At 45.6% G+C, this 26,569-nt stretch overlaps 2 protein-coding genes across 3 annotated transcripts in view; one reads left to right on the plus strand and one right to left on the minus strand.

Moving 5' to 3' along the window:
• ptpn23a (protein tyrosine phosphatase, non-receptor type 23, a) lies at positions 1-21,231 on the plus strand. The gene is made up of 24 exons (XM_034698601.1): positions 1-248; positions 3,564-3,638; positions 4,975-5,102; positions 5,358-5,434; positions 7,258-7,307; positions 7,401-7,532; positions 7,612-7,692; positions 7,787-7,918; positions 8,049-8,096; positions 8,625-8,681; positions 8,799-8,857; positions 9,319-9,398; positions 11,009-11,123; positions 11,219-11,284; positions 11,428-11,573; positions 11,786-12,103; positions 13,240-13,394; positions 13,535-13,866; positions 13,960-16,543; positions 16,670-16,854; positions 18,014-18,118; positions 18,252-18,390; positions 18,556-18,669; positions 19,986-21,231. Exons 1-24 carry the CDS (start codon positions 165-167, stop codon positions 20,583-20,585), a joined length of 5,862 nt encoding a protein of 1,953 aa, XP_034554492.1. The 5' UTR covers positions 1-164; the 3' UTR covers positions 20,586-21,231.
• The window catches only part of scap (SREBF chaperone), a 49,892-nt gene continuing 44,551 nt past the window's right edge, over positions 21,229-26,569 (minus strand). Inside the window, exon 23 of one of the 2 annotated variants that reach the window (XM_034698603.1) lies at positions 21,229-26,461. In XM_034698603.1, coding sequence (XP_034554494.1) covers positions 26,216-26,461 — 246 coding nt within the window. In that variant the 3' untranslated portion in view covers positions 21,229-26,215. The remainder of the gene's footprint in view (positions 26,462-26,569) is intronic. The other variant, XM_034698602.1, reaches the window with a different exon arrangement.

Consider the following 26,569-nt stretch of genomic DNA (forward strand, 5'->3'; position numbering starts at 1 on the left):
AGCAGACGTCACCTGCGCCCAGAGCTTCCGGTTGGAGTGTAAATGGATACATGACACAGTTGTTTGGAGGAAAGCTATCTTTCTGAAAACCGTTCACGTCCACTAAACCCCCGACGCGGTTCTGACCCCGTCCCGGCCTCCGGCCCCCCGCAGAGCTGGCCGCCATGGAGGCCGTCCCCCGGATGCCGATGATCTGGCTGGATCTGAAAGAGGCAGGGGAGTTCCAGTTCAGCCCGGCCGTCAGGCAGGTGAGCTGGGTGGGGAATGGAGCAACAGGGCTGAAAGTCAACTAAACAAGGATTATGGACGACTGGGTAAACCAGGTCCAGGAGCTGACCTTAGTGAACCTCCAAAGAGTCTGATGCCTGTCGCTGTCTGTCGGGGGATTTTCCAGACCAGCTAGCTCGGGTCTGGGTCTTGAGAAATCCCCCTGACCACCGCCTTTGTTTGCTAACGTTAGCCTCCTGCTAGCTAGTACTAAGCTAGCAGCTCAAGTCGAAGTTCATAATTAGCCTCCAGTAAGAGGCTGACTTTGAGGGATAGAAACAAAGCAAGTGGACTCAGAGGAGTCAGAGGAGTCACAGTGCTTAGAGGAGGATCAGGACTCCTCACGGCCCAGTCTGGATCTCTACAGACACATGATAATAAGCAGTGATCTCAGTGTCACATGCACCTGACTGCAGCAGGTTCCTGTAATGTAGGCTGTCTGCCAAAGGAAAGAAGATTTCAAAACAACACATAGCCTCTGTTTTTAAACGAGGATGTTTATTTAACACGTGACTGCAGAGACAAACAGGAGAGGTAAACAACAAACCAAGTTTCACCTCATTTCCAGAGCCCAACCAAAAGTTTGTTGTTTTTTTAACTAGTTGCATAATTTGCTTTGCATTCATAAAACATTAAGAAGAAGAAAACTCAACCAAAGTACACAATTTGTCTCCTTGAATCAAAGTAAAGATGCTCCTGATCAAATATTAAAATACAGGAGTACTTGCTTTGAAAATACTTGCATCAAACTGCAGTTTCAAAACAAAATAGTATTTTCAAAGTGCATGTATAGAGTAAAGAATACATGGGTGTACAATCTGCTATGTTAGGTTTATTTAGGAAACATTAGACACATTTTTTCAAGTCGAAGAATAAACATTTCCAGATTTGCATCCCTGAAATAATAAGAATAACATTAAGAACAACTTTACTTAAGTGAATATAATTTGTTACAGTTCACTGTGGATGTTTTGAGCAGTTTGTTTTGGACCCTGTGGTCATGAATAAATACAATCTGGTGTGTTTTAAATGATGACAGAGGAGTTTGGGTCCGGCTACATATACATGATGTTTATTTTAAATACTGAAGAGATATGAGACATCATGCTGGGTTGAGCTCACGTTTTCATGCAAAGGAAAATCTTACTTCCAAGATATTCCCATGATTGACAGCATCCACATCACTGCAGACGCTGCCCCGATCCGTCTGTCAATTGCCCCTGGTAGGATTGCCTCTGGTAGGGTTGCCCCTGGTAGGATGCTCCTGGTAGGATTGCCCTTGGTAGGATTGCTCCTGGTAGGGTTGCCCCTGGTAGGATTGCCCCTGGTAGGATTGCTCCTGGTAGGATTGCTCCTGGTAGGATTGCTCCTGGTAGGATTGCTCCTAGTAGGATTGCCCCTGGTAGGATTGCTCCTGGTAGGATTGCCCCTGGTAGGATTGCTCCTGGTAGAATTGCCCCTGGTAGGATTGCTCCTGGTAGGATTGCTCCTGGTAGGATTGCCCCTGGTAGGATTGCCCCTGGTAGAATTGCTCCTGGTAGGATTGCTCCTGGTAGGATTGCCCCTGGTAGGATTGCTCCTGGTAGGATTGCTCCTGGTAGGATGCCCCTGGTAGGATTGCTTCTGGTAGGGTTGCCCCTGGTAGGATTGCCCCTGGTAGGATTGCCCCTGGTAGAATTGCTCCTGGTAGGGTTGCCCCTGGTAGGATTGCTCCTGGTAGGATTGCCCCTGGTAGAATTGCCCCTGGTAGGATTGCCCCTGGTAGGATTGCTCCTGGTAGGATTGCCCCTGGTAGGATTGCCCCTGGTAGGATTGCCCCTGGTAGGATTGCTCCTGGTAGGATTGCCCCTGGTAGGATTGCTCCTGGTAGGATTGCTCCTGGTAGGGACTCCCAAGGCAAACAGGTCCTAGGTGAGGGGACAGACAAAGTGCGGCTCCCAGACACCTAATGATAAGTAACAAGTGTACCCTGTCCGGAGGGCCACCGGAGCCCCACCCTGGCCCACAGGCAAGCGCCTGGTGGCCGGGCCTTCACTCATGGGGCCCCCAACCCCGATTGGGTGACATGGGTTCATCCTCCTGTGGGCTCACCACCCACAGGGGGAGTCACAGGGGTCCGGTGCAGTAGGGATTGGGCGGCAGCTATAATAGCATCATATTTATCTGTATCAAAGTGAGTTAAATGATTATTTCTGGTTTTAAGTGAAGGACATGAGCCATTGTCACTCAGGTATTTCATCCAGTGAAGCTCTTGCAGCATGGTTTAGGAGTTTCTGATGGAGATGTTTTAGGTGTTGACTCTAAACTCAGTGCTTTAGATCTCTGCTCTGAGGGTGTCTGTGTATGTGAATCGTGTGCAGAACATAACATTTTAACCCCAATGCCGTTCCATATCTGTGATACACATTCCTCTCATAACTGAGGATACGACAGGGAGAAGCTCGTCCTACATCCAAACTGATTCAGCCTCTGAAATGATATTTAAAGGTGTGGATCAGTGACTCACTTCCATCTTTATCTGGTGACCCATTTTCAAACAGCTTTCTCATGCTGATAAAATAAGAGACCTTTGCTCTCCTCGGTTACTGTAACTTCTTCCACTCACACACCTGAGAGGAATGCACTTAAATGAACTTCCCTCACTCGTGATGTCATTCAAAAAAGCTGCATTACAATCATTGTCTGGCACTCACTTTAGATATTCACATGCTGATGTGATGAAGTGACTCCTACAGTGAAATATACTCCATTAATATGCTCAGCCTTTAACTATTATTATGAGGCAGGTTTTTCTTTCTTTGAATGAGTTTGATTCTGTGTTCCACTCAAACTAACACGTCTCTCATGATCATTTAGCCTACATCTAAATCAGTGACCATTTCATCCCCTCTCTCCAAACAGAAGGCCACATGAGGAGAGCAGGACGAGACAATGCCTGTCTTGTTGCTGTGTCATCGTGCATCTTAACACCAAGCCTTGCTTTCATAATTTAATCAAGTAAAACAGACAGAAACAGGTCTGTCTGCAGCGCTGTCCGCCTCCTGACCTGGCCTTAAGTAGCTCGCTGCTTATCACTGTGCATCATGGGGACGGGGGAAAGTCTTGGCAAAGCATGATGGGAAACTCCAGAGCCTATGACACAGGCTCCAGATTATTTCAACATGTATTAAGTAGTCTGTTGAGCCAGAACTCTTTTTTTTTTTTAACTCTTGTTTTTCAGGTTAACCTCATAAAAGCTTGATGTTTATTTTAAATGTGACTTCAATCAACACTCTCCCTCATCTCTCTCTTTCCAGTTCATCCTGAAGAACTATGGAGAGAATCCGGACAACTACAACGAACAGATGAAGAAACTGGAGACCCTGCGACAGGTCAGCACCGTGTGACACATCTCCAGAGACGCAGCAGATTTATTTCCTGTCAGATAAAAATGTTGATGCTCTGTGCAGCCCTCAGATCTTCAGGTTCCAAAGACGTGGGCACTGACTACAAAAAGCTGCCTCACCGTGGGTCTTGTTCTAACTTTTGGTGCCATTAAAAGTCCACTACCTGAAGACCTGAGGGCTCTCACTGGCTCATATGATAAAAGCAAATCTGATAGATAAGAAGGAGCATTTAAAAAAACCAATAAAATAATCCTAATATCTATTCTAAAAGATACAGGGAGCCAATGCAGAGACTTTAACATGGGTGTAATGTGGGCTGTCTTTATGGTCTTTGTCAGCATTTATGACCACTAAAAAGAACACATAGGGAAATATTAGAGTTCAATCAGAGTGTAAATGTGCTATTACCTGTAATTACCTGTCAATTTTACCATATTAAGAAAAACCTCAAGATAATGGAGGTAATTTTACTTTTTCTACAAGCCGCAGCTAAACATGCAAACAGAATAACAGTATCAGTTTGGGTTAGACATCTGTGACGTATCCACCAGAATAATCCAGAACCAAGATGCAGTGAAACTGCATTAGATCTTTTTTTACCTGGATTTAGAGTAAAAGAATCTCCCTGTAGTTTTTCTTTCAAACAATCATCAGAAGTGTTCTTTGAATAAATGCAACAGGTGATCAGGAGACGATCACAGCAACTCTTACAGCACAGGTTGACCTTGAAGCCTGGTGCAGAAATAATACCTGATTGTTGTCGCATTAGTTCTTCATCAGTTTGTCTGCATAAATTCATGAGTTTTATTCTTGGGATTGAATGTTCTTTAACCAAAACACTTAAGATAAGATGAGGTTGTGGCTTAGAGATAGTGACGCCTCTGTCTGGAGTCCATCCCTCAAGTTCTGAGGTTAATTGGTGGTTAAAATTAAGATGAAGTCTTACTTTACTGTTAAGAACCTCCATGAAATTATAGTTATGTTCACTCCCAGTTATTTCTCCTTTTCCTTGATCTTCCTCTGGATACAGTTACTGAGCATGCTGAACTCACACACCCTGCCTCCTTCCTCATCCACTGACAGTGAAACATGCATTTGATGCCTCACAACCACAGACCCAATGCTGGACTAACAAGGAGTGAAACTCATTAGTGATGTGGATGTGATCATATATGTGTGTTATGGTACTCTATACGTCCTGGGGGAAATCAGGATGTTAGATTGGAGAGTGAGATGCTTGATCTAACCACTGAGTGATATCTGCTGTGATGTCTTCCAAGCATGATGTACAGCTGAAACATGATGTGTGTGTGTTTCACAGAGTGCTGTAAATGTGACCAGGGATTTCGAGGGCTGCAGCACCCTGAGGAAGTACTTCGGCCAGCTGCATTACCTTCAGAGCCGAGTCCCCATGGGAACCGGTCAGGAGGCGGCTGTACCCATCTCATGGTGATGACGCACATGCATGAATTCACACACGTGCACAACCAAAACACTGAGCAGTACACCACCAACCCACTGTGGGCTTAATGACCACTCCCTGTTTCAGACTTCCTGTTTGTTCCCTTTCCCACACACACAGACTGAGATCAGACTGTGTTGTTTTTACTTTCCCCTCATTGGTACATGAGCATGAGTGAACACATGCAGCTCTGTTGTGTTCTAAATCCATCCTGATCTGTGTTATTCCTGGTTTTCCTGCAGGACTGAAATCTTCTCTGGAAAAACAGTCACCCATGATGACATCAGTTATGAGCAAGCATGCATCCTCTACAATCTGGGTGAGTGTAGTCATGTTTTTTTTTAAATCAACACCAGTCGAGCAAAACAAAGTCTAAGCATTTGCATTAAACCATGCAACCATGACAGAATCCTTTGAAGAGTGACACTGACGATGTTTTTACTTTCACACCTTTGAGTCTATTATTTATTTTTGACCTGGTTTATAAAAACAAGTGATTGTTCAGATTTTTAAGGTCAAGCTCTTTCAAAATATTATTAAAGGTGACATATCATGCAAAATTTAATTTTTAATGGTTCTCTACCTGAAATATGTGTCCCTGTCTACAAACCCCCTGAGAATGAAAAAAATCCATTCTGCCCCTGTTCTGATTTCTCCACCTTTCTGTAAATGTGTGTGAAACCAGCCGTTTCAGACTTCCGTGTTTTTGTTACGTCACAACAATATCCGGTCTGTCACGGAGTCAGAGCTCGGAGCTTGTTCAGCCCATAGACTGGATAAAATAATACTGAATCCCCTCCTCCGTTTTTCATTCCCTGCACAAATGTGTGCTAACAAGGAGCTTAGGAGGGAGGCATGTTAGTTGTAGGCTGTCTTAATAAACACAAAGGTCGGTTTTACTCCCCACGTCTGCAGATTTGAAGATCCAATGGATGATTTTTATTTGTCATGGATACGTGCTAGCGCTAGTTAGCATAGCCACATAGCTACATGTTGGTAGCTGTGTACCAAGACACACGTCAACATACTGACAAATAAAACAACAAGAAACACTAAATCTGTGACTAATCCTTCAGAAAAGGTCCCGCTGCCTTTCTGGCAAAGGTCGGTTTTACTCCCCACGTCTGCAGATTTAAAGATCTAGTGGATGATTTTTATTTGTCATGGATAAGTGCTAGCGCTAGTTAGCATAGCCACATAGCTACATGTTCATAGCTGTAGCTGTGTACCAAGACACACATCGACATACTGACAAATAAAACAACAAGAAACACTAAATCTGTGACCAATCCTTCAGAAAGGTCCTGCTACAGGCGCCTCTCCGTCAGGATCAGATTCTGGATCAGATTCAGAGGGTTGAAGTAACGCGATCTGTGAGCAGCCGTGTATATTCAGCCAACATGTAAACATTAGATCAACGTGCTGGAGAGCCGAGGGGACAGCCACTTCCTGAGGGGGCGTGGTCAGAGGGAAAACAGAGTGTTCTGAGGAGGACTGAAGAAGAGGGTTTTTCAGGCAGACCAAAATCTGATTTCAAAGTGTTTTTTTGAGCATAAACTTTAAAGACATGTTTTGGGGACCTCTTAGACCATTTTTTACTTTGTTTGCAAAAAATAAATACATCTGTGTTTATTTTCTCCTTTAAAAAAAATCCCCTGTAATAGAATTTTATTTGTGTTTAATATGTTTAAGAAATCCAGTCAAGCAAAGAGATAAGACACACTACAAGGACTGTAGCCTCTACACATGGGGTGCTTAGACTGCCAGGCCACCAGCACCCATTTAGTCTCACTTTTAACTGCATTTCATTCTTATAACAGTTTTATTTCACCTTCCTTTATTTATTTAAAGTATAGAATCTTATTTTATAAATAAATGAATGACCAAAAAAGAGTCCCTGAACGAACCAAGGAAACGCTGTCATGACATCTTAATGAGGAAACTCAACACAGGAAATGAAACTCACCAAAATAAAATGAATCACTAAGATAATAAAACACTAAAATATCACCAATCATTTAAAAAGCTGCACATTCATTTTCGGTTAAGTGTAATTATTGACTATTCTCTCTCTGAGGTTTAATCTCAGGGCGTGAGTTTAATATTTTAATGACAGTTTTCTTACCTGTGGATTCTTTACAGGGGCCTTGCACTCCATGCTGGGAGCCATGGATAACAGAGTGTCTGAGGAGGTAAGATTCACACACACACACACACACACACACATCATGTCATACACATGCATGCACTGAAACACTCCCGCTGACTCTCTGCTCTCTGTCCAGGGGATGAAGGTGTCGTGCACACACTTCCAGTGCTCTGCAGGAGCCTTTTCTTACCTGAGAGACAACTTCAGCCACAACTTCAGCGTGGACATGTCACACCAGATCCTTAACCTCAACATTAACCTCATGCTGGTAGGTGACACACATGTAGAAACACACACACAAACACACACATAGAAAACTGTCTCACATGCTTGTGTTTGTCGTTCAGGGTCAGGCTCAGGAGTGTCTTCTGGAGAAGTCCATGTTGGATAACAGGAAGAGTTTCTTGGTTGCTCGTATCAGCGCTCAGGTCGGCCTCTTGTCATTAAGTACATTTGATTACACCGTATCAATCAATCAGTGGTTGAAATGTTGGAGGTTAATGATTGTGTCTTCTGCTGCAGGTGGTGGATTATTACAAAGAGGCCTGCAGAGCTTTGGAGAACTCTGAGACGGCGTCCATGCTGGGAAAGATTCAGAAAGACTGGAAGAAACTGGTTCAGATGAAGATCTATTACTTCGCTGCGATCGCACATGTGAGTCAAATAGAAGGAAGTGAAAGTGGTTGTGTGTATGTATGTATATTTGTGTGTGTGGTGATTCAATATGTATTTGATAACTCACTCTCTTACACATAAACTTGTGTTCTTGTGTGTTTGTCATCAGCTCCACATGGGGAAACAAGCAGAGGAGCAGCAGAAGTTCGGAGAGCGGGTAAGACCAGATGTCATGTGTATATAATTTTCTTCTGTTGATCGTCAGAGTGGTTTCGTTTTGCTTTGTTGGAGTTTTGCTGCATCTCCAGACAAAAATGAGAAGTCTGTCCTTCACTTTTAAAAGAGATGAAACACTTTCAACCACTGCTTGCAGTATTTGTGCGATCTTACACGTCTTTAAATCCAACCGTATAAGGAAAACTACAAGATACCTGGAGCTCCCTCGTGGAAGAGATGAACTTCTGAACTGTGTGACTGCTTTTGTCTGCCTGGATTATTTTAAAAAGTGGGACGTTTTGAATTAACTTGAAAGGATAAATATTTTAATTTTACCTCAAAGCATAAAAAAAATAATGGTCTCAAAAGTTTTGCCTCAAAACTTCAATGTGTCAGTTTTACTTTTGCAGCTGCTACTTCTTCTGCTCAATATCTCAAACACACAGATGTTAATCTGTTTCTGTCTTCTCCAGTTTTCCACCCCCGTGTATTTCTTTGCGTTGCTGACTTTGATTTTCTGTGTCAACAGTTGGCGTACCTGCAGAGCTCATTGGACAAACTCACCGAAGCTATCAAGCTGGCCAAGGTAGAATGACGTTTATTGCCAGCAGTGCAAAATGAGATCATTGGGATATCACTCTGTGTATCTGTTCCCATCATTATATAAAATTAAACTCTGCTTTGTGTCGTTCTGTTAAACCAGGGTCAGCCCGACAGCGTGCAGGATGCCCTCAGATTCACCATGGATGTTATTGGGGGAAAGTGAGTACAACACGTTTTCACTTGTTTTCATGTAGTTCAAGAGTCCAATGTGGAAGTGCTAAAAACTACAGTTCATCAAGGATCCGCTTGAGGCTGGCTCCAGAAGTACCAGAAACCACATACACACCAATTCAAAAAAGACTATTTTTGCAGCAGAAAGAAACATGTTTACAGCCTGGTACAAAAAACGAGTGTAGTCTGGATAGTGAGTCTTCCAATGAGAGGCACAACTGACTTGATTGACAGGCAGGAACACTGTAGCTGTTGGCGAGGAGGCTCAAAGCCCACAATCACAATCGCTTGACTGCAGTTATATTGTGTTCAGCATTTCCAATATGGCTGCCGCCTCCGATTGACCTCAAAACAGTGCTTCAGAAACAGATGGATGACGTCACGGATACTACGTCCATTATTCATACAGTCTATGGTCTCATCATATCCTCCTCTGACTTTATTCACAGGTTTAACTCGGCCAAAAAAGACAACGACTTCATCTATCACGAGACGGTTCCTTCTCTGGAGACTCTGGCCTCGGTCAAAGGTGAGAGGAGGAAGCTTCAGCACTCTTATCATCGCGTGCATGCAAAGCTGCATTTGCATGATGTGATCTTCTGAACAGATGCATGCACCATGCAGGCTGACGTTTGGGTCATAGATCTGTCACTGGTTCACTGGGTGCTCCTGTGTTTACAAGGACATCCTGTGTGTTTAATTAGTAAGTCACTCAGCAGGTTTCAGCGACTCACATGTACGACGTGGACACAGTCAGTCTGACACAGTTATTCATCCACCTCTGCTTCAGCCGGAGGCTTCACTTTTTATCACTGCTCGTCTGACATCTTCTTAAAGAAGTGTCTAGGATGTCTGGAGGGGAGGACTCCAGACTTTCATTCTGACTCTCGGATGAACTGATTAGATTTTGATGGTTTTGTTTTCTTACCCGTCCAAGAGAGCGACACAACCTCGGATCCATTTATGGACTATCTCATATCACTCTTTCTTTTTCCTTCATCCTGCTGTTGAGAGAAAGAAGAGGCGACTCACAGTCAGACTCTCTCTAGAGGAACACAGAGAGACACTATCTGGTATTATTTTCCTCCTGTAAGTGATCGTGCTGTGAGCTCTCCTGCTTGATTTAGGTCTACATGTGCCTTCTTCAGGGTGATACATCCTTATGTAGATTTCTATACTCAAAGATAAGGTAAGCAGAGGTGCACAACTCCAAGCTGGTGGCTCAAGTTTATCAGAAAACGTCTGCATTTGTTTATTCAAAGCACACAACTAATCCAAACCACCCTCCGTCAAAGGACAAGTTAGTGAGTTTATGTCTCTGTGAACAGACTTAAAAGTTCATATAAATTAGGTTATATTGATCCTGGATTGTGTGCTCTTTGCCTTGGTGTTCAATCATATAAAAATAATGTAACCCTTTTAAAAACCCAAGATTGAACTGCATTCTCTTCTCTAAAGAAGATGGCTATGGCTCTTTTGTTTTTTTAGGCAAATATATAACAAATAACAAATATTAGCATCATCACTGAATTGACACTCTGAATCAAACAGCTGTGTTCTGTGTTAACAGGACAAACACGACAAACAGCAGAAGTTGAAGCTGGTTCTTTTGCATCTTTTCATGTTGACTTTAATTTCTGGTTTTCTTCTGATCTGCTTGGATATAACTAGCTTGAGTGTTAGCATAGCATTAAAACAACATTAAAAAAAAATCTCTTTTTAAAACCCATTTTTACAGATAAGCTTTTATGTGACTTTGTCCTTCTAACTGCTTTTACTTCTATTTTACTATTATTTTTTACATCTTTACTTGTTTTAAACAGTCATATGTATATATATAAAGAAGAAAAATAATTATAATATTCAAATTAAATTAAAAAAATTATAATAACCTAAATAAAATAAAGAAATATATTAAAATGCTAATAATAACAACTATAATTAACGTGTATTCTTTTTATCCTTGTGTTATTTTGTTTTGCATTGTTAAATTTCCTCCTCCCTGTCTGTCAAAAGGTTTACTTTGTTATTGGAACCATGCTTTGTTGGTCAAAGCCCTTTGTAAACATTTGTTTTTAAAGGTGCTATATAAATAAAGTTACTATTAATATTAAAACCACCCACCCTGCTCCCCTCCAGGTGCCCCACTGGTGAGAGCTCTTCCAGTCAACCCCACAGACCCCAGTGTCACAGGACCGGACCTGTTTTCCAAGTTGGTTCCTATGGCGGCCCACGAAGCTTCTTCACTTTACAGGCGAGCACCTTTAGTTTCTTTCAACATGAGACACAGAGTCTGCCTCTCACGAAGAAAGATAATAAAGTGTGGTTATGTTTCTTCTTCTTTTCCAGTGAGGAGAAGGCCAAACTGCTCAGGGACATCATGATGAAGATTGAGGGCAAGAATGAAACACTAGAGTGAGTTCTTCCTTCTCTGTGTGAAATTTGAGCCAAAATGTGATCATATTTAGAAGGAACTAACAGCATCACCCAGTCTTTGATCAAATATGTCCATAAACAAGAAGATATTCAGAGTAGTGGTCTCACTTTCTTATCTGCAGGCAGTTCATGGACTCTCTGGGCCTGGAACCGGAGTCAGTCGACAACCTGGACATGTACAGCCACATCCCCCCCATCCTGATGGAGAAGTGTGCCGCCCTCAGTGTGAGACCCGACACTGTCAAGAGCCTGATCCAGTCCATGCAGGGTCAGTGTTCATCAGGGTCTCATTTATCATGACAAACACATGTATTACCATCCTTCTTCTTCATGATGATCTTTAAGTTTGTGTGTTTTTTTTAATGTAAGGATAGAACTTTCCTGAGTATGCCCAAGAAGAATATCCTTATAAAGAATCAAACTTTTCTACTAAATCTAACTCTGTGTTAATAACGCCTCTCACATTTCTTCCCTCTGTAGGACTCTCGGGTGTCTTCACCGACGTGGAGTCTTCCCTGAAAGAGATCAGAGATGTCCTGGAGGTAGACGAGATCGGCGAGCGAGCCGTTCTGGAGGCCGGCGGCCCCGCTGCAGCCGAGGTGCACCCAGCAGCGCAGGCCCAGGCTCTGGCTGAAATCCGCAGGGATCTGGAGAAATACATGGAGGCCCACGAGAAGGCAAGTTTCACCAACACGGAGCTCCATCGAGCCATGAACCTGCACATCAGCAACCTGCGTCTGCTGGGGGGTCCGCTGGAGAGTCTGAAGGAGGCTCTGCCTCGGCCTCAGCTCAATGAAGGTGAGTGTACAGATGTTTTTATTTTCCTTTATCAGTTAAGTCAAAGTTTTCTGCTCCAGAAGACTGGAATAGGTTTATTTATTCAACCTTTATTTTACCAGGTAAGTCAATTCAGACCTGGGCGAAGAGGCAACACAGGTGGCATGATAATAAATAAAAAACAAGAGTTATGGGATGTGATACGTTTTTGAAAGTGGCTGGTGGAATGACAGAGGTCAGCTTTAGGGATTGTTGCAGGTGATTCAAATCATTTGCAGCAGAAAACTGGAAGGAGGTGCGACCAAAGGAGGTCCAGGCTTTGGGTGTGATGAGGTTAATAAAGTTACTTGAGCGCAGGCTCCGGTTTGAGCTGTGATGTTTGATTAGTGACTGTAGATACAACAGGGTTTTACCAGTGAGGGATTTGTAAATGAATAGAAACCAGTGTGTTTTTCTGTGAGAGTGGAGTGAATGTCAGTTCAGCTGAGAGTACAGGTGACAGTGGGGAGTGGTGAACGGGGCTCCAGGGACAAAACGGATAGCAGTGTGGTAAATGACATCCAGTCTGTGAAGGAGAGTGTTGGAAGCAGACCTGTAGGCTATGTCACCTTAGTCGAGAATTGGGAGTACTGTCTTCTTAACCAGAAGCTGTTTAGCAGAGTGTGTGAAGGAGGACCTTAGTGAGCAGTGTGTTTATGTGTGTTTCAAAAGAAAGTTTGCTGTCAAGCCAGATCCCTAGATATTTGTAGCTGTCAACAAACTCAATCTCTGAACCATCCAGGGAGGAGATTTTGAGGGGACTGTTAGCCAATGATATGTTTCTGTTAAAAACCATGCATTTAGTTTTCTTAGAGTTTAAAACTAATTGGAGCCTCATGAAAGCATGTTGGACGCTATGGAAACTGGCTTGTAAATAGGTGGATGTTAAGATATTCAATACACTTCAAGATGAGGTTGAAACAATAAAAAATCATCAAACAGTTGCTCTTAAATGTACTGTCGACTGACCTCATGAAAAACTGACAAGCCATTTTACTTTGATTTGATCATTTTGCAGCTGAAAAGTTGGGTTTAGATTTTGTAAATGAGGCATTGCTGCTACAATATCTTGTGAAAGGTACACAGTGTGAAGTCTGTGTGTGTGTTTGTGTTTGCAGAGGAAGTGGCAGGGCTGCAGTGTATGAAGAGAATCCTTGCTAAGGTGCAGGAAATGAGGGAACAGAGAAGCTCTTTAGAGAAACAGCTCCGGGACCTGATCCAGCAGGATGACATCACCTCCACCCTGGTCACCACAGAGAGAGCCGACATGAAGGTATGCTGTTTCACAAATTCAGATTTAACCTGATGAAGTAAAAGAGACATAAAACCTGAAATGATGCCTGATGTTGATAGTTATTTGTCTCAGATTCTGGTTTCTGGTGTGGGCTCTCTAACAAACCTGTATCCTTCCAGCAAATCTTCGAGGAGCAGCTGAAGAAGTACGAGCAGGTGAAGGTCTACATCGACCAGAACCTGGCCGCTCAGGAGAACATCCTGAAGGCCCTGACCGAGGCTAATGTCCAGTACGCTACGGTTCGTAAGGGCCTGAGCCAGACCGAGCAGCAGTGGAACGGCACCGTGCAGGGACTGGTGGGCTCGTACGAAGCCTACGAGGACCTGATGAAGAAGTCTCAGGAGGGGAAGGAGTTTTACGAAGACCTGGAGGCCAAAGCATCACGTCTGCTGGAGAGGTCCAAGACCGTTTGTCAGACCAGGGCAGAGGAGAGGAGACCCATCCTGGAGAGGTAAGGCAGATGTTAATGCATTGAAAGAGATCTTTATAAATCCTAGACCTGTACGTGGTGTTTCAAAGATCTCTTGTGTGTCTCCTCTTTCAGAGACTCAAAGAAACCTCCAGCCCGGCCTACAGCAGCTAAGCCCTCCTTAAAGACAAAGGCTTCTGATGTGGACTCCGCCTGTTCCAGCCTTGACGACCCGGAGCTGGCTCAGCTTAGTGCAGCCATCTTGGCCTTGGGGGGCGACCTACCTGAAGAGCTTCGCAGCCTCCCCCCAGACATTCCTTCCCACCCCGGCTCTGGAGTCCGTATGCCAGGTCCCGAAGCCTACATCCCCCCTGGTGCTAACCTGGGCGGCAGCAGCTCGTTGCCGTGGCCCGGTGCTCCAGCTGCTGGTCTTCCTCGCTTCCCTGCCAACCTTCCTCCCCCAGAACTCCTGGCACGGATAGCCCAGTTCCCCACTTCTGGGCCTCTGCCACGTGGACCCCTCCCTCAGATGACTCCACAGATGCCTCCTCACATGCAAAACCAGGCAGCCGTGCCGGGTTACCGACCACCACATCCACAAGTCCCTCAACCTGGCCCTGTAGCTCCTGCCCCAGTCCGGCCCTCCACTACCACTGTTGATAGCATCCAGGCTCCAATCCCCAGCTACCCCCCTACACACCATCCGATCCCACCTGCAGCCTCAACTGGCTACACGGTACCCCCACAGATGGGGGGTTACCCCCAGTTCATGCCCCAACCAGGAGTGCCAATGCATGGCCAAGCCCAAGCTCCTGCCCCCCAACCACAGCTGCAGAAACCGCCACAGCAGCAGTTTCCCCAGCCCACTGGGCAACCAATGCCTAGAGGGTACCAGCCTGGACCAAGGGCTTTTCCTGGCCCCCACCCCCCTCCCCAGGCTGCATACCCACATGGGTATATGCCCCCTCAGCCAGGTGTTCCTCCCCAGTACCAGCAGGCATACCCAGGTCAGCTGCAACCACATCAGCAAAATGGTTATCACCCCCGGCCTCAGATACCCCAAGGTTACCAGACTCCACAGGGCTACATCCCCCAGCAGCACCCTCAGATGATGCCGGGCTCTATGCCAACACCACCTCAGGTCCAGATGCCACCACAGACTGTACATCCACAGATGCCCCAAACCTCTCAGCCAGCACCCCCCGTATCCCAACCCTACATGCCCCACCCCAACCAACAAATGCCCCCTAGACTCCCTCACCAACACATGATGCCCCAACATCCACACATGCCCCCCGGTGCCCAGCAGCTTCCACCCCACCCCCACTCACAGATCCAGATGCCAGGTGGTCCCAGAGCACAAATGCCCCCCACAAGTCAGCCGATTCCTCCGGTCTCACAGAACTACATGGCCCCCACGAGTCAGCAGATGCCTCCTGCTCCACAGAACTACATGCCTCCCACGAACCAGAACCTGCACCCGACCATGCGCCCACAGATGCCTCCTGCTTCACAACCTCATATGGTCCCTGGTCCTCAGGTCCACATGCCAAGGGGCCCTATGCCACAGATGCCTCCTGGTGCACTACCCCCACAACACCAACCCCACCCCGGACAGCCACCGATACCAAACATGCCCCAGCAGCCAATAAGGATGCCCGGCCAACCACAAGGTCCTCCCCCACATTCAGGGGGAGTTTGTTACCCAGGAGCGACTCCAATGATTCCACAGCAGCCTCTGGCACCACAACCCGCGCCCCCCCAACAACCTCAGGCTCCCCTCCCAATGACCCATCAACAGCCTCCTATAATGTACCCTTCAGGTCCTGGAGCTACTGTACCTCCTAGTACTCCACAGCAGCCCACTGCCATGGGCCCACATGGTCCACATGTTCCCCCTGCCCAGCACATGATCCAGCCCTCTCCTGGAGGTCCCCCTGTGGCTCAACCAACAACCCCTGTCCCTCCTTCTCCTTCACCTTCCCCCTCTCCGTCTCCCTCTCCTGGTCCGGCCTCTTTGGGTGTGAACCCCCAGCAGAGACCCACTCCAGCTCCCACCCCTGGTAGCACAGCTCCACCCAGTCTCCCCTCCCCCTCTACCGTCTCGCCATCCACCTCGCTGTTTCAGCGCCAGAATTCAAGCACAGATGACCTTCTCTCCTCGAGCCCTGAGAGCCAACCAGGAGGGACCAAGGCCCCGACCAACGTCCTGCAACCGACCAAAGCCGACCCACAGGATGGAGAGCGCCGAAGACGGAGCTCCCAGGGAGTTCTCCTGATTCAGGGTGACCCATATCAAGCTCCAGAGCGTGTCGCCCGCCTGCATGGTGAACTAGAACGTTACAGGTCCCAGGTAGATTCCCTGGAGCACCCTTCAGAGAGCGAGGGCGGGCTGTCGGTGCTGGACGCCCGCTGGAAAGAGCTGCAAGACCAGCAGGAGAAGGACGCACGCCAACTCTCCATCGCCATCGCCCGCTGCTACACCATGAAGAACCGGCACCAGGACGTCATGCCCTATGACCTCAACCGGGTGGTGCTGCAGTCAGGGAAAGACGACTACATCAACGCCAGCTATGTGGAAGACCTGTCCCCGTACTGTCCACGCCTTATTGCCACGCAGGCTCCGCTCACGGGCACGGCGGCAGACTTCTGGTTGATGGTTTACGAGCAGAAGGTGTCGCTGATCGTCATGTTGGTTTCAGAACAAGAGCTTGACAAGGTAAGAAGAAAGTATTTGGCATCTGTATTTGCATCTTTGGGAACAATATTGATCCATAACCACCGCATGAGTCTTCTTCTTTGTCAGCGTTTCTGTTTTTAACGCCGTCTTCTTGATCTCTCCCAGGGAAAGGTTATGCGCTACTTCCCAACGGAGCGTGGGCAGCAGCTCTCTCAGGGACCAATCACGCTCGCCCTCAGCACACAGAAGACGACGCCAACTCATGTGGAGCGCATGATCAGCCTGCAGTACCGCGACCAAAGCCTGAAGCGCACTGTTGTCCACCTACAGTTCACCTCGTGGCCGGAGCTGTGAGTCTTTAGGCGTCTTTCAACCAGAGGAACTTTACCCTGGAACTATGTGCATTATGACTGGTGGAACCAGGGTCTAAATTTAGTTCAGGGGTAGATAATCTCCCCCCTGAAAAGCCCCTGCTAGGGGGGGTAGTACTTTTCAGTGTTTTTATTCCGCCCGCCGTCCACAATAACATCACACACATCTGTGATTCACTTGATTTCTCTTTCTTTCATTAGTTTTTATTTGTTCTATCTTTTTTGTATGTGTGTGTACTTTTCAAAAGAAGAAGCTGGGATTCTCTTGATTTAGCAGCTTGTAACAGTAGTCTTCTCTCAGCCCACCGTGAATGCGTCTCTCCCGGTGTTACGGTTTTAAAAGTGACCCTGTAAACTTGAGACCTTCAGCTGAATGTAACAGTGTTTATGGAGTTTACACAGCTGTTGAAACCCATCTGGGTCAACCTTTTTGTCCAATGTTTTTTTTTCAAAAAAAATTACAATTTTTTTTTTTTTTTTTTTTTTTTTGTCAAAATTTTTTTGTCAATTTTTTTTTGTCAAATTAATTTTTTTTTTAGATTTTTTTTTTTTAGATTTTTTTTTGTCAAAATGTTTTATTTCAGTTTTTTCAAAATGTTTCTTTTTTTTTCAAATTTCTTCCAAAAACCAATCAAAAATAGTTTTTTCCATCTGTGATTCAGTTGATTACTCTTTCTTCAGTAGTCTTCTCTCAGCCCACTGTGAATGCGTCCTTCCCGGTGTTCCGGTTTTAAAAGTGACCCTGTAAACTGGAGACCTTCAGCTGAACGTGTCAGTGTTTGTGGAGTTTACACAGCTGTTGAAACACAGAGGGAGTTCCTGGGAATGCAGACTAGTTTAGTTTTTTATTAAGATTTCAAAATATCCTCATCAGATATTTAATGATCGTCTAAAGACGTTTATGAGGGATGCATCCGGCTGAGAGTCTCCAGTTAACAGGGTCGCTGTTTAAACCAAAACACCGGCCGATCTCTGCCACGGCTTTTTGAGTTCAAAAGAATTTTAAAGCCGTGTTGAAACGTCTTTGCTACTCGCGCTTATCTCCTCTCACGTGTTGATTCAGTGAGTTTTGTGTTTTCATAACCTTTACTTCATCAGGTAATCTCATTGACTTTCATTGCTTGGTATTTTCCATCAGGGGTCTTCCTGACAGCAAGAGCAACCTGCTGCGCTTCATCCAGGAGGTTCATGGACACTACCTCCACCAGAGGCCCTTACACACACCCGTGGTGGTGCACTGCAGGTGAGTGAGAATATCTCAGAACAATCCTGCAAAAGATGTAATCAAACAGGCAACAGAAGCAACACCACCTGTAATTGTTGTGATCATGGTGAAATTGTCCTAATGAGCCCGTCCTGTCCCCTGATTGGTTCAGCTCGGGTGTGGGACGCACCGGCGCCTTCTGCCTGCTGTACGCTGCACTGCAGGAGCTGGAGGCAGGAAACGGGATCCCAGACCTCCCTCTGCTGGTGAAGAAGATGAGACAACAGAGGAAGAACATGCTGCAGGAGAAGGTCAGAGACACAAATCTGAAGATGTGTTTGATTTATAACATTAATATGCAGAGAACAAATGATTTGTTTACATCTTAAATACTTAATTTCATGAATAATTCATCGAACATGGAGAACACTGTGAACTGAACAAAGAGTGAATCCTCCTTTTCCTTTCTTCTCCAGCTCCACCTGAAGTTCTGCTATGAGACCGTGTTGAAGCACGCTGAGCAGGTCCTTCAGAGACACGGCATCACGACCGCCACCTGCAGCAAGAACGCCGCCTCTGCATCCACAAAGGTCTGACTCCTTCAAAGCCCAAAACTCTTACCGGATGTAGCAGAGGGTGAATGAGATACACTTCATTTAGAGTTTTGACCTTTAGCTGCCCCCGTGCCAAGACGATGCTTTTAGCTTTCAATACATAGTTTGAAAAAATTGTTGTAATCATAGTTTATGTCGTGTTAAGCTTCACTGACCTGCAGTGTCCAATAATCCATCATATGCAGGCTCATTTTAGAGCTGAGTGTAAATGTGTCATGTTTTAGATTGATTAAAAAGCCACACAGCGTTACAAAAATCAAAACTAATAAAGATTTAATTAATGTGCAGCCTTCAGCATGAACTCAATGATTCACAAGGTTTGTTTGATAACAGGTAGAGGCTGCAGCTAAGACTACTAGAAGGTACTTTTTCTAATGCAATGAATTTTGTCAAATGTGGAGACACAACAAGAACAGAAAAAAATGAAAAATGCTAAAGTGGACGGCTGTGATTTCCTTATTTTGTCCTGTTGAAACCCAAAAATTGTTAAATTGAGGTGTGATTTCTGCTATGTTTCTGAGATGATAAAATTAAGTACTTAGGATCTTGTTAAAATGAGCATTACAATTAAAATCTGAATCTAAAACTACTCCCAGGTTTGTGACCTTTGAAAGATTTTTAACAGGCAAATGAAATCAGAGTAGTACTGAGAATTTCTAGGAGATCAATCTTAGTCAAAATGATCGTGAGTCTGCAGCTACCATTACTTAATGATTGATAATTTGGTCTAAAAAAAATAGGAAAAACTGAAAGGAGTTATTTAGAGCTCTTCTAGATACCCGATCCTGACATGACAGGGGTAGAAGTCATGAACAGTCTGAAATCAAATGACTCTTCATTTACAGTCAGGATTAAAACAGACAGATACACTCAGTCTCAGTTCAGAATCTCAATAAACACATTGAGATTTCATCTGACTGAAACATGAATCAGTTGAAAGATAACTGGAAATGTATTTTCTCACTATTTCAATACCCAGTTTTTTGTTGCATCTTAAATCATTGTACTAAGTATGAACAGAAGTTTCTAAAGAGTCTGAATATTTGTTCTGACTGTCACGTCAAAGCAGCATCAAAAAGAAGAGTAGGAGGGAGATCCTTCAGCATAGTCTTCACATCTCATTCCCTGCAGACCCTGATCACTTTGATCATCCGTTCAGTTCTAGCATCACTTCTCTTCTGCTCCTGAATGTGTGAAGGATTTCAAAGTTCTGGTCTGAGGAGGTTCTGATTGTGTTTTCAATAGAGACACATTTCCTCTTATCTGAATGTGTCTCTCTGTTCTTCCTGCAGCCTTACTCCAGACAGGAGTCCCAGCAGGATCTGGTCCTCGGTGGTGACATGCCCATCAGCTCCATCCAGGCCACCATCGCCAAGCTCAGCATCCGCCCCCCGAGCGCTACAGACCCTTCCATGGACGCCCCCATTGTCCTGGACGAACAAGTCAACACTACCGTACCTGAGCTCTACCCGCCGGGTGACGTCCAGCCCACCCAGGACCCCTCTCCCCCCTCAGACCACCAGCCCCCTTCCTCCTTCAGCCCTCCTCTCACCTCCCCGACTCAGTCTCCTCCCCCTCCGAACGGCCTGGATGCCGCCTCCCCCTGCACACCGCCGACCAATCACGAGCCGCACCCCGAGGCGGCGTCCAGCCTGAGCCCGCCCCCTCCTCCTTCCTCGGCGCCCGCTCCGTCGTCTCTGGAGCTGCTGGCCTCGCTCGCCCCCGAGGCCTTCTCCATGGAGGGCGGGGGGAAGGGGAAGCAGCGGGTGACTAAGCAGAGCTTCCTGCAGCCGGCGGAGGGTGCGGGTCTCCACGGGACCCGCGGAGGGGAGGAGGGCGGAGACGACCCGCTCAGCAGCCTGGACCCTTTGTGGAGCCTCAACAAAACCTGAGACGAGTCCACAAACCGCTGCCTTTTCTCTCGGCTCTTTCTAAATCCTGCTTTTAAGAAGATAAACTCAGAGTCCTGACATTTAGGGGTGTTGATTACCAAGACGTGCCTGGTGGCAGACGGTAGAGGATCAGTTCTGAAGTTAGGTCGCTTCTTCTCCTTCCATCACCGGTGGCTTCTGGGACCAGATCACTATGCACTCGTCTGCGTTCCTTCATTCCTTCTGTCGCTTTTTTTTGCTGCTTTCTTTTTATTTTAAACGTCTGTGATGTATGGATGTTCTGCACTTATAGCACCAGATCTGGGCCCCCCAAAAAAGGAAGAAATCCCAGCATGCACTCCACTTTTTTTTAAGCCTCCTTTTTGCAGGTGGTCGTCACTACGGTCTGACGGAGTTTTAACTGTGATAACGGACGAGAGGAGGAGCCGGGTGGAGATGTTTTTAAAGGACCCCCCTGAAATCAATCAGCGCGTGTAGCTCAGCGGTCACAGAGCAGCATACGAATCAGCACGTCTTAACACGTTGATTTCTCATCCTGTAACACTGTAAATATCTTAAATAAAGAAAACTAGACTATTACAGAAATCACTAATCATCATTCATCATGTAAAATTTATCAAATAAAGCCAGTAGACAGAAAATGTGACGTGGTATCAAAGCCTCTTTATTTGAAAATTAGTAAAAAGTCTTGCACTGGTTTGTGTTACAAAATAGTAAATAAGTTACCTCCACTACTACAGCCTGCGTAGATTGTAGCTAGCCAATTAGAAGAGGAGGACAGAGGGGGCGGAGCTAAGAGGAGACTTAATTGTTGGAGCTCTCACGACTGTTTGAGGAGAGACATCTTCAATCAGAGCATTAAATGTCAGCCATGACATCATCTTTTTCTTCTTTTAACGACTAAAGATAAGAAAGATGACATCATGGCTGCGTCCTCAAACCGCTGATATGATGCTACGACAAAGCAGAGCAGGAAGTCTTCAGTGAGTGTTTGATATGGATTATCGTACAAGGCAAAGTCCATATGTGATGAAAACATTCAAAAAGCTAAGACTCCACTGACATGTCCACACCGTTCTCCTTCCAGGAATAGTCTGATTTCTCTTCATGATGGAGAGGAACTCGAAGAGACTGACACAGGACTTCCACCAGATCTGTGTCCCATCTGGCTCCGAACGCAGCACGGAGCAGGACCACCGGACAGCTGGAGTCATGGGACCGAGGTTTTCCCTGCAGTAATCACTGAATCAAGGATTCTCCTCCTCTCCTCATCCATGTTGTCTTTCTGGTCCTCTGAAAATCTCTGACCTGTTGACTCCAGGCCTGGCTCCACTCACCATGAAGGTTTGTTGTTGTAGTTAAATTGAAAGCTAAGGAAGAAGATTAGGGCCACTGGAAAACTATAAAAAATGAAGGTCAAATTATTGTGAGAAAAAAGTCAGAATTCTGACTTTAATCCCATAATTCTTACTTAATCTCAAAATTCTGGATTCTCAGGATTCTGACTTTTTCTCATAATAATAATAATAATAATAAAAAAAATGATATATATATATATTTTTCCATGGCCCTAATCCTCATCTGTAAAATACGATCTGGTGATAACACAGAGTGTTTTATTCTGAAAATCAACCGGATGTTTTCATTTTGTTTTGGTGAAACCTGACTTCCTGTCCCGCTCCATCTGCTCTGTTGGGTTTGATGCGTCGTGCTCCGGCATCCGGCAAAGATAGAAGTCCTGCGTCTCGGATCCAGAGGTCTCCAACCTGCCGGATCAGAGACGCAGCCAGAACGAACGGAGCGGATCCAGTGGAAGTTAACACATTGACTAGAATAGAAACTGTGATGGACCGGACACGGATCTGGTGGAATCAGGCCGTGATGACACACACCTCTTCGCTCCTCATCCCAGCTCTCCACCACAGAGTGAAAACCATCCCCCTTTGTCCATCTTCAGCTACAGAACAAAAAAATAAAAGCTACACATTTCCCCGTTTCTAAAGCTCGACACTACCGTTAATAACAAAAAACACAAACTAATAAATTAACAGGTAACAACGCCGAGGAGATCCAGAGTCTGGTTTCAACGGGACGCAGCAACAGCAGGCGTCTACTCGTCTCTTCATGTTACAGAAAGACTATGAACACTCCTCACTCGTCATCAGCTGCTTGTTTTGGACTCTGTCACCGAGTCCCATTAAAAACCAGACCCTGACCCCCGGCCTCACAGAGTCGTCAGTGTGCGTGTTTACTAGTGCTGCCTGCAGGTGTGAAATTAATCCAGTCTTCCTATAAGTAAGCCGGCGTTTGAAAAGCGCCCAGAGAGGGGCGGTACGTAGTGCATTGAGTTAGTGTCGTGATGCGACCCCCCCGTGGAGGATGGAGTCGCTGGATTTGTTCGTCACACCTTGTTGGGATTACATTCAGATGAACGCTACAGTAGATGGATGATCAGGAGGAGATACATTCTGGGTGGTGTTGGTGGAAGTCTGAAACCTGCAGAGCTTCTTTCTTCCAGCAGGAGGGAGGAGAGAGAGGAGGGAACACAAAGGGTTTCAAAGTCCTGAAGTTTAGTCTTCTGTTGATTTTGATTTAAAATGTTAGAGACAGTTTTTTAATTTCATCTATGAAGAGCATTTCAGCATTTTCCAAATTACTTTACAGCTTTGAGAGGTGCCTTATTCTTTCTGTTGGGGTTCTAGTAAATGTGTTAAAACTAGAAGAGGAAACAAGATTAAATTTAACTTTTTTTTACACATTTTGAGGAAAAAAAGCAATTTTTTAGAGGTAAAATCCAAGAAAAAAATGAAGGAAAAATCTGAAAAATTCTTATAATTTTTTGAGTTCTCAATGTAACTATCTAACACTATTTAAGTTTTTTTTTTTTAAGAGAACAGGTAGTTGATTTGCACATTTTCTGTGCAACATTTGAAACATCTAAGTCTGAGGTCATGGTACTCAGTTGGGAAAGGGTGGCTTGCACAGGTCGGAGGAGAGTCTTTGCCCCAGGCGGAGCAGTTAAAGTATTAAGTATCTTGGGGTCTTGTTCACGAGTGAGGGGAGAGGGAGGGCTAAATTGACAGACAGATTGGTGCTGTCCGTGCTGTTCTGTCGTCGTGAAGAGAGAGCTGAGCCAGAAGGCAAAGCTCTCAATTTACCGGTCAATCTACGTTCCAACCCTCACCTACGGTCACGAGCTGTGGGTAGTGACCAAAAGAAAAAGATGGCGAATACAAGCGGCCAAAATTATCCTTCTCTGCAGGGTGTCTGGGCTCAGACTTAGAGAGAGGGTCAGGAGCTCAGACTCAAAGTAGAGCCGCTGCTGTGGTTCGGGCATCTTGTCAGGATGCCTCCCGGACGTCTCCCTGGGGAGGTGTTTCGGGCATATCTGTCTGGGAGGAGGCCATGGGGAAGACCCAGGACACACTGGAGAGATTATATCTCTCAGCTGATCTGGGAACGCCTCGGTATCCTCCCAGGGGAGCTGGTGGAAGTGGCCGGGGAGAGGAAGGTCTGGGCTTCCCTGCTGAGTCTGCTGCAGCGGAGGAAGATGGATGGATGGATTTCTAACATAGATCTACCTCAAAGCCCCACCATGTAAGTTGAGTAAACATGTTACAATAACATAAAGTCTTACATCACTCAATGTGGCAGAGTGAATCATTTTCTCTCAGCAAAGCTGCAGAGTTGCCTTTCAAACTAAACACCTCCATCATAAGGAGTTGTGCATATTATTTGAAGTTTGTTGAAATATTACGTCAGTGTTTTCTTCACATTGTGTTGGTTTGCTGGTCCTCATCTGTCCTCTGTAAGTGCAACAGACTTTAGTAGTCCTGCAGTTTCAGTGTGGAGCTCTGAAGTGGATCAGTTACAGCTGCTGAGGCTCGCATTGTCTTATCATGATGGCACATTTCTGGGTGTTATATCAAGCTAAGGTGTTATTGATTAAAAGATGTAGTAAAAAATCAGTTCAGGGTTTAAACTGACGAGGAAACCCCCACCATAAAACCAGGAAGAATCATTGGATTAAAAAAGGGAACCTGATGAAGATGGATGCTGAATTCTGCATTTAAAAACAGACTGATGCATAGATGTCTTCCAGAATGTCTAAAAATACTTCATTTTACCCATTATAGCACAAAATATGGACAGAAATAGTAGCTAAGCTTGAAATAAAACCTTGAAAATAGAAAATGTAATGAGTTTTCTGCCTTTCTTTTTGCAAGATGACTCCTAAGTTTAGGGTTAGTGAATAGTTAATTATCTAAAGCATCAGTAGCAGTAGATTAATTCATAACAGCATAGGAAACACAGACACATGCTCATATAGGTAAGGTCATTTTCTGCAGAGCAGCTAAATGAAGCCACATGAAATCACTTTGAGGGACAGTGGGGGTCGAGAGTCTAGTTTACTACAGCAGGTAGTTTTGAGCCTCTAAATGAGAGGTGCTGTGGGGTCTATTTGATTATGATTGTGTCTCCTTTGTTTTCTCTCTCTGCTTCAGAAGAAGCTCCTCAGGTCAAAGGTTACACCAACATCACGGGGATGACGACAGACGCACGGTGAAGCTCTTTGTGTTCGTTAGAAGGATCGTGGATCTGAAAGAGTTTTTGAAGTAAACAGTGGTTGTAAAATAAAATCTCTAAAGGGCACAAAATGAAAAAAAAAGAAGAAGAAGCAGTCATTGTAAACATGACTTCAGTATTCAAGCAGTTTGGAAAATGGAGGTAGCCTGATGAAGGTGTAGCACGCAGGGCAGAGGGGCCACAGCATGGGGGAGGGGGGACGCCCCCCCCCCTTCGTACAGCATCAGTAACCCCAAAAACAACACTTCAATGTTTTCCAGTTCAGTATCACAAAACATCCCCAACCCTGCTGACCAATCATCACCGCCGTACATGAAATCATCACCTCCACATGATGGTGTTCTCCTTTAAGAGCCGGGATTAGCAATTCATAAACAAACTGTTATTCCAAAATGTGTCACTAATAAATAATAGATTTATACATATAAAAACAGCCCCCTCTGGAGGCTCACTTTGTACAGTAATCATCTGTTCTCCCTCACACACACACTCTCTCACACACACTCTCACACACACACGCTTCACTCAGAACCAAACAGTTTTTGTTCTCAGCAGGGTTTCGTCGTAAAAAGAGCTCTGATTTCATTCGTCATGGACATTAACGTCGAGCCGCGGCGGACCCCGCCGGGCTAACGGTGGCTGCACCTTCGCCGTCGAGCGTAAGAGGCAGCAGGAATATTTTAAAAAATAAGGAGACAGTTTATCTTCCTCTCAGGGTGGGCGGGGGGGTCACAGTGAAGCCCCGCCCGTGTCAGCAGCATAGAGGGCAGAGCCACGAAATAAACACACACACACACACACACACACGCACGCACGCAAAAGCACAAACTGGTGACTCCAGATCTCTGCTGAACGGCGCTCAGAAGAGTTCGAGCCGGTCGTCCTCAGAGAGAATGCAGCAGGTCACACGACAATCAGTCCTGTGCTCGTTACATCCAGGCGTGTACTCCTTATGGTCGTGTTTCCTTTGAGTGCCAGAACAACAAAGGAAAACCCAAAAGGTGATGAAGAGGAGAAGGGATGTTCAGCTAACATCACCTGCCTCAGTCCAGCTTCTCCAACACCGACGGCACGTACACCAGGCTGAGCTCGCTGCCGAAGTCACAGACGATGGCGGCGTTGTCGAGCACCAGCAGCTGCCGGACGCCCTGCCCGTCGCTGCTCTGTCCCAGGTAGACCGTCTGCAGGAGGTCCCCAAAGTTCAGGTCCCAGAACGAGACGCAGCCCTGACCCCCCGTCACTAGGAGGGACTCTGAGATCACGCCTAGACTTGCACCGCAGCCGGCCTCCTGGTGAGGAGAGAGAGCGTGAGGGTTAGAATCAGGGAGGTCATGTTATCATGAGTTGAGTTATGGGACACACTGGTTCGTTCTCCAGGATCACAATCAGAACAGATT

Source organism: Notolabrus celidotus, chromosome 12 (genome assembly GCF_009762535.1).
Source record: "Notolabrus celidotus isolate fNotCel1 chromosome 12, fNotCel1.pri, whole genome shotgun sequence".
In the NCBI taxonomy this organism is placed as follows: domain Eukaryota; kingdom Metazoa; phylum Chordata; class Actinopteri; order Labriformes; family Labridae; genus Notolabrus; species Notolabrus celidotus.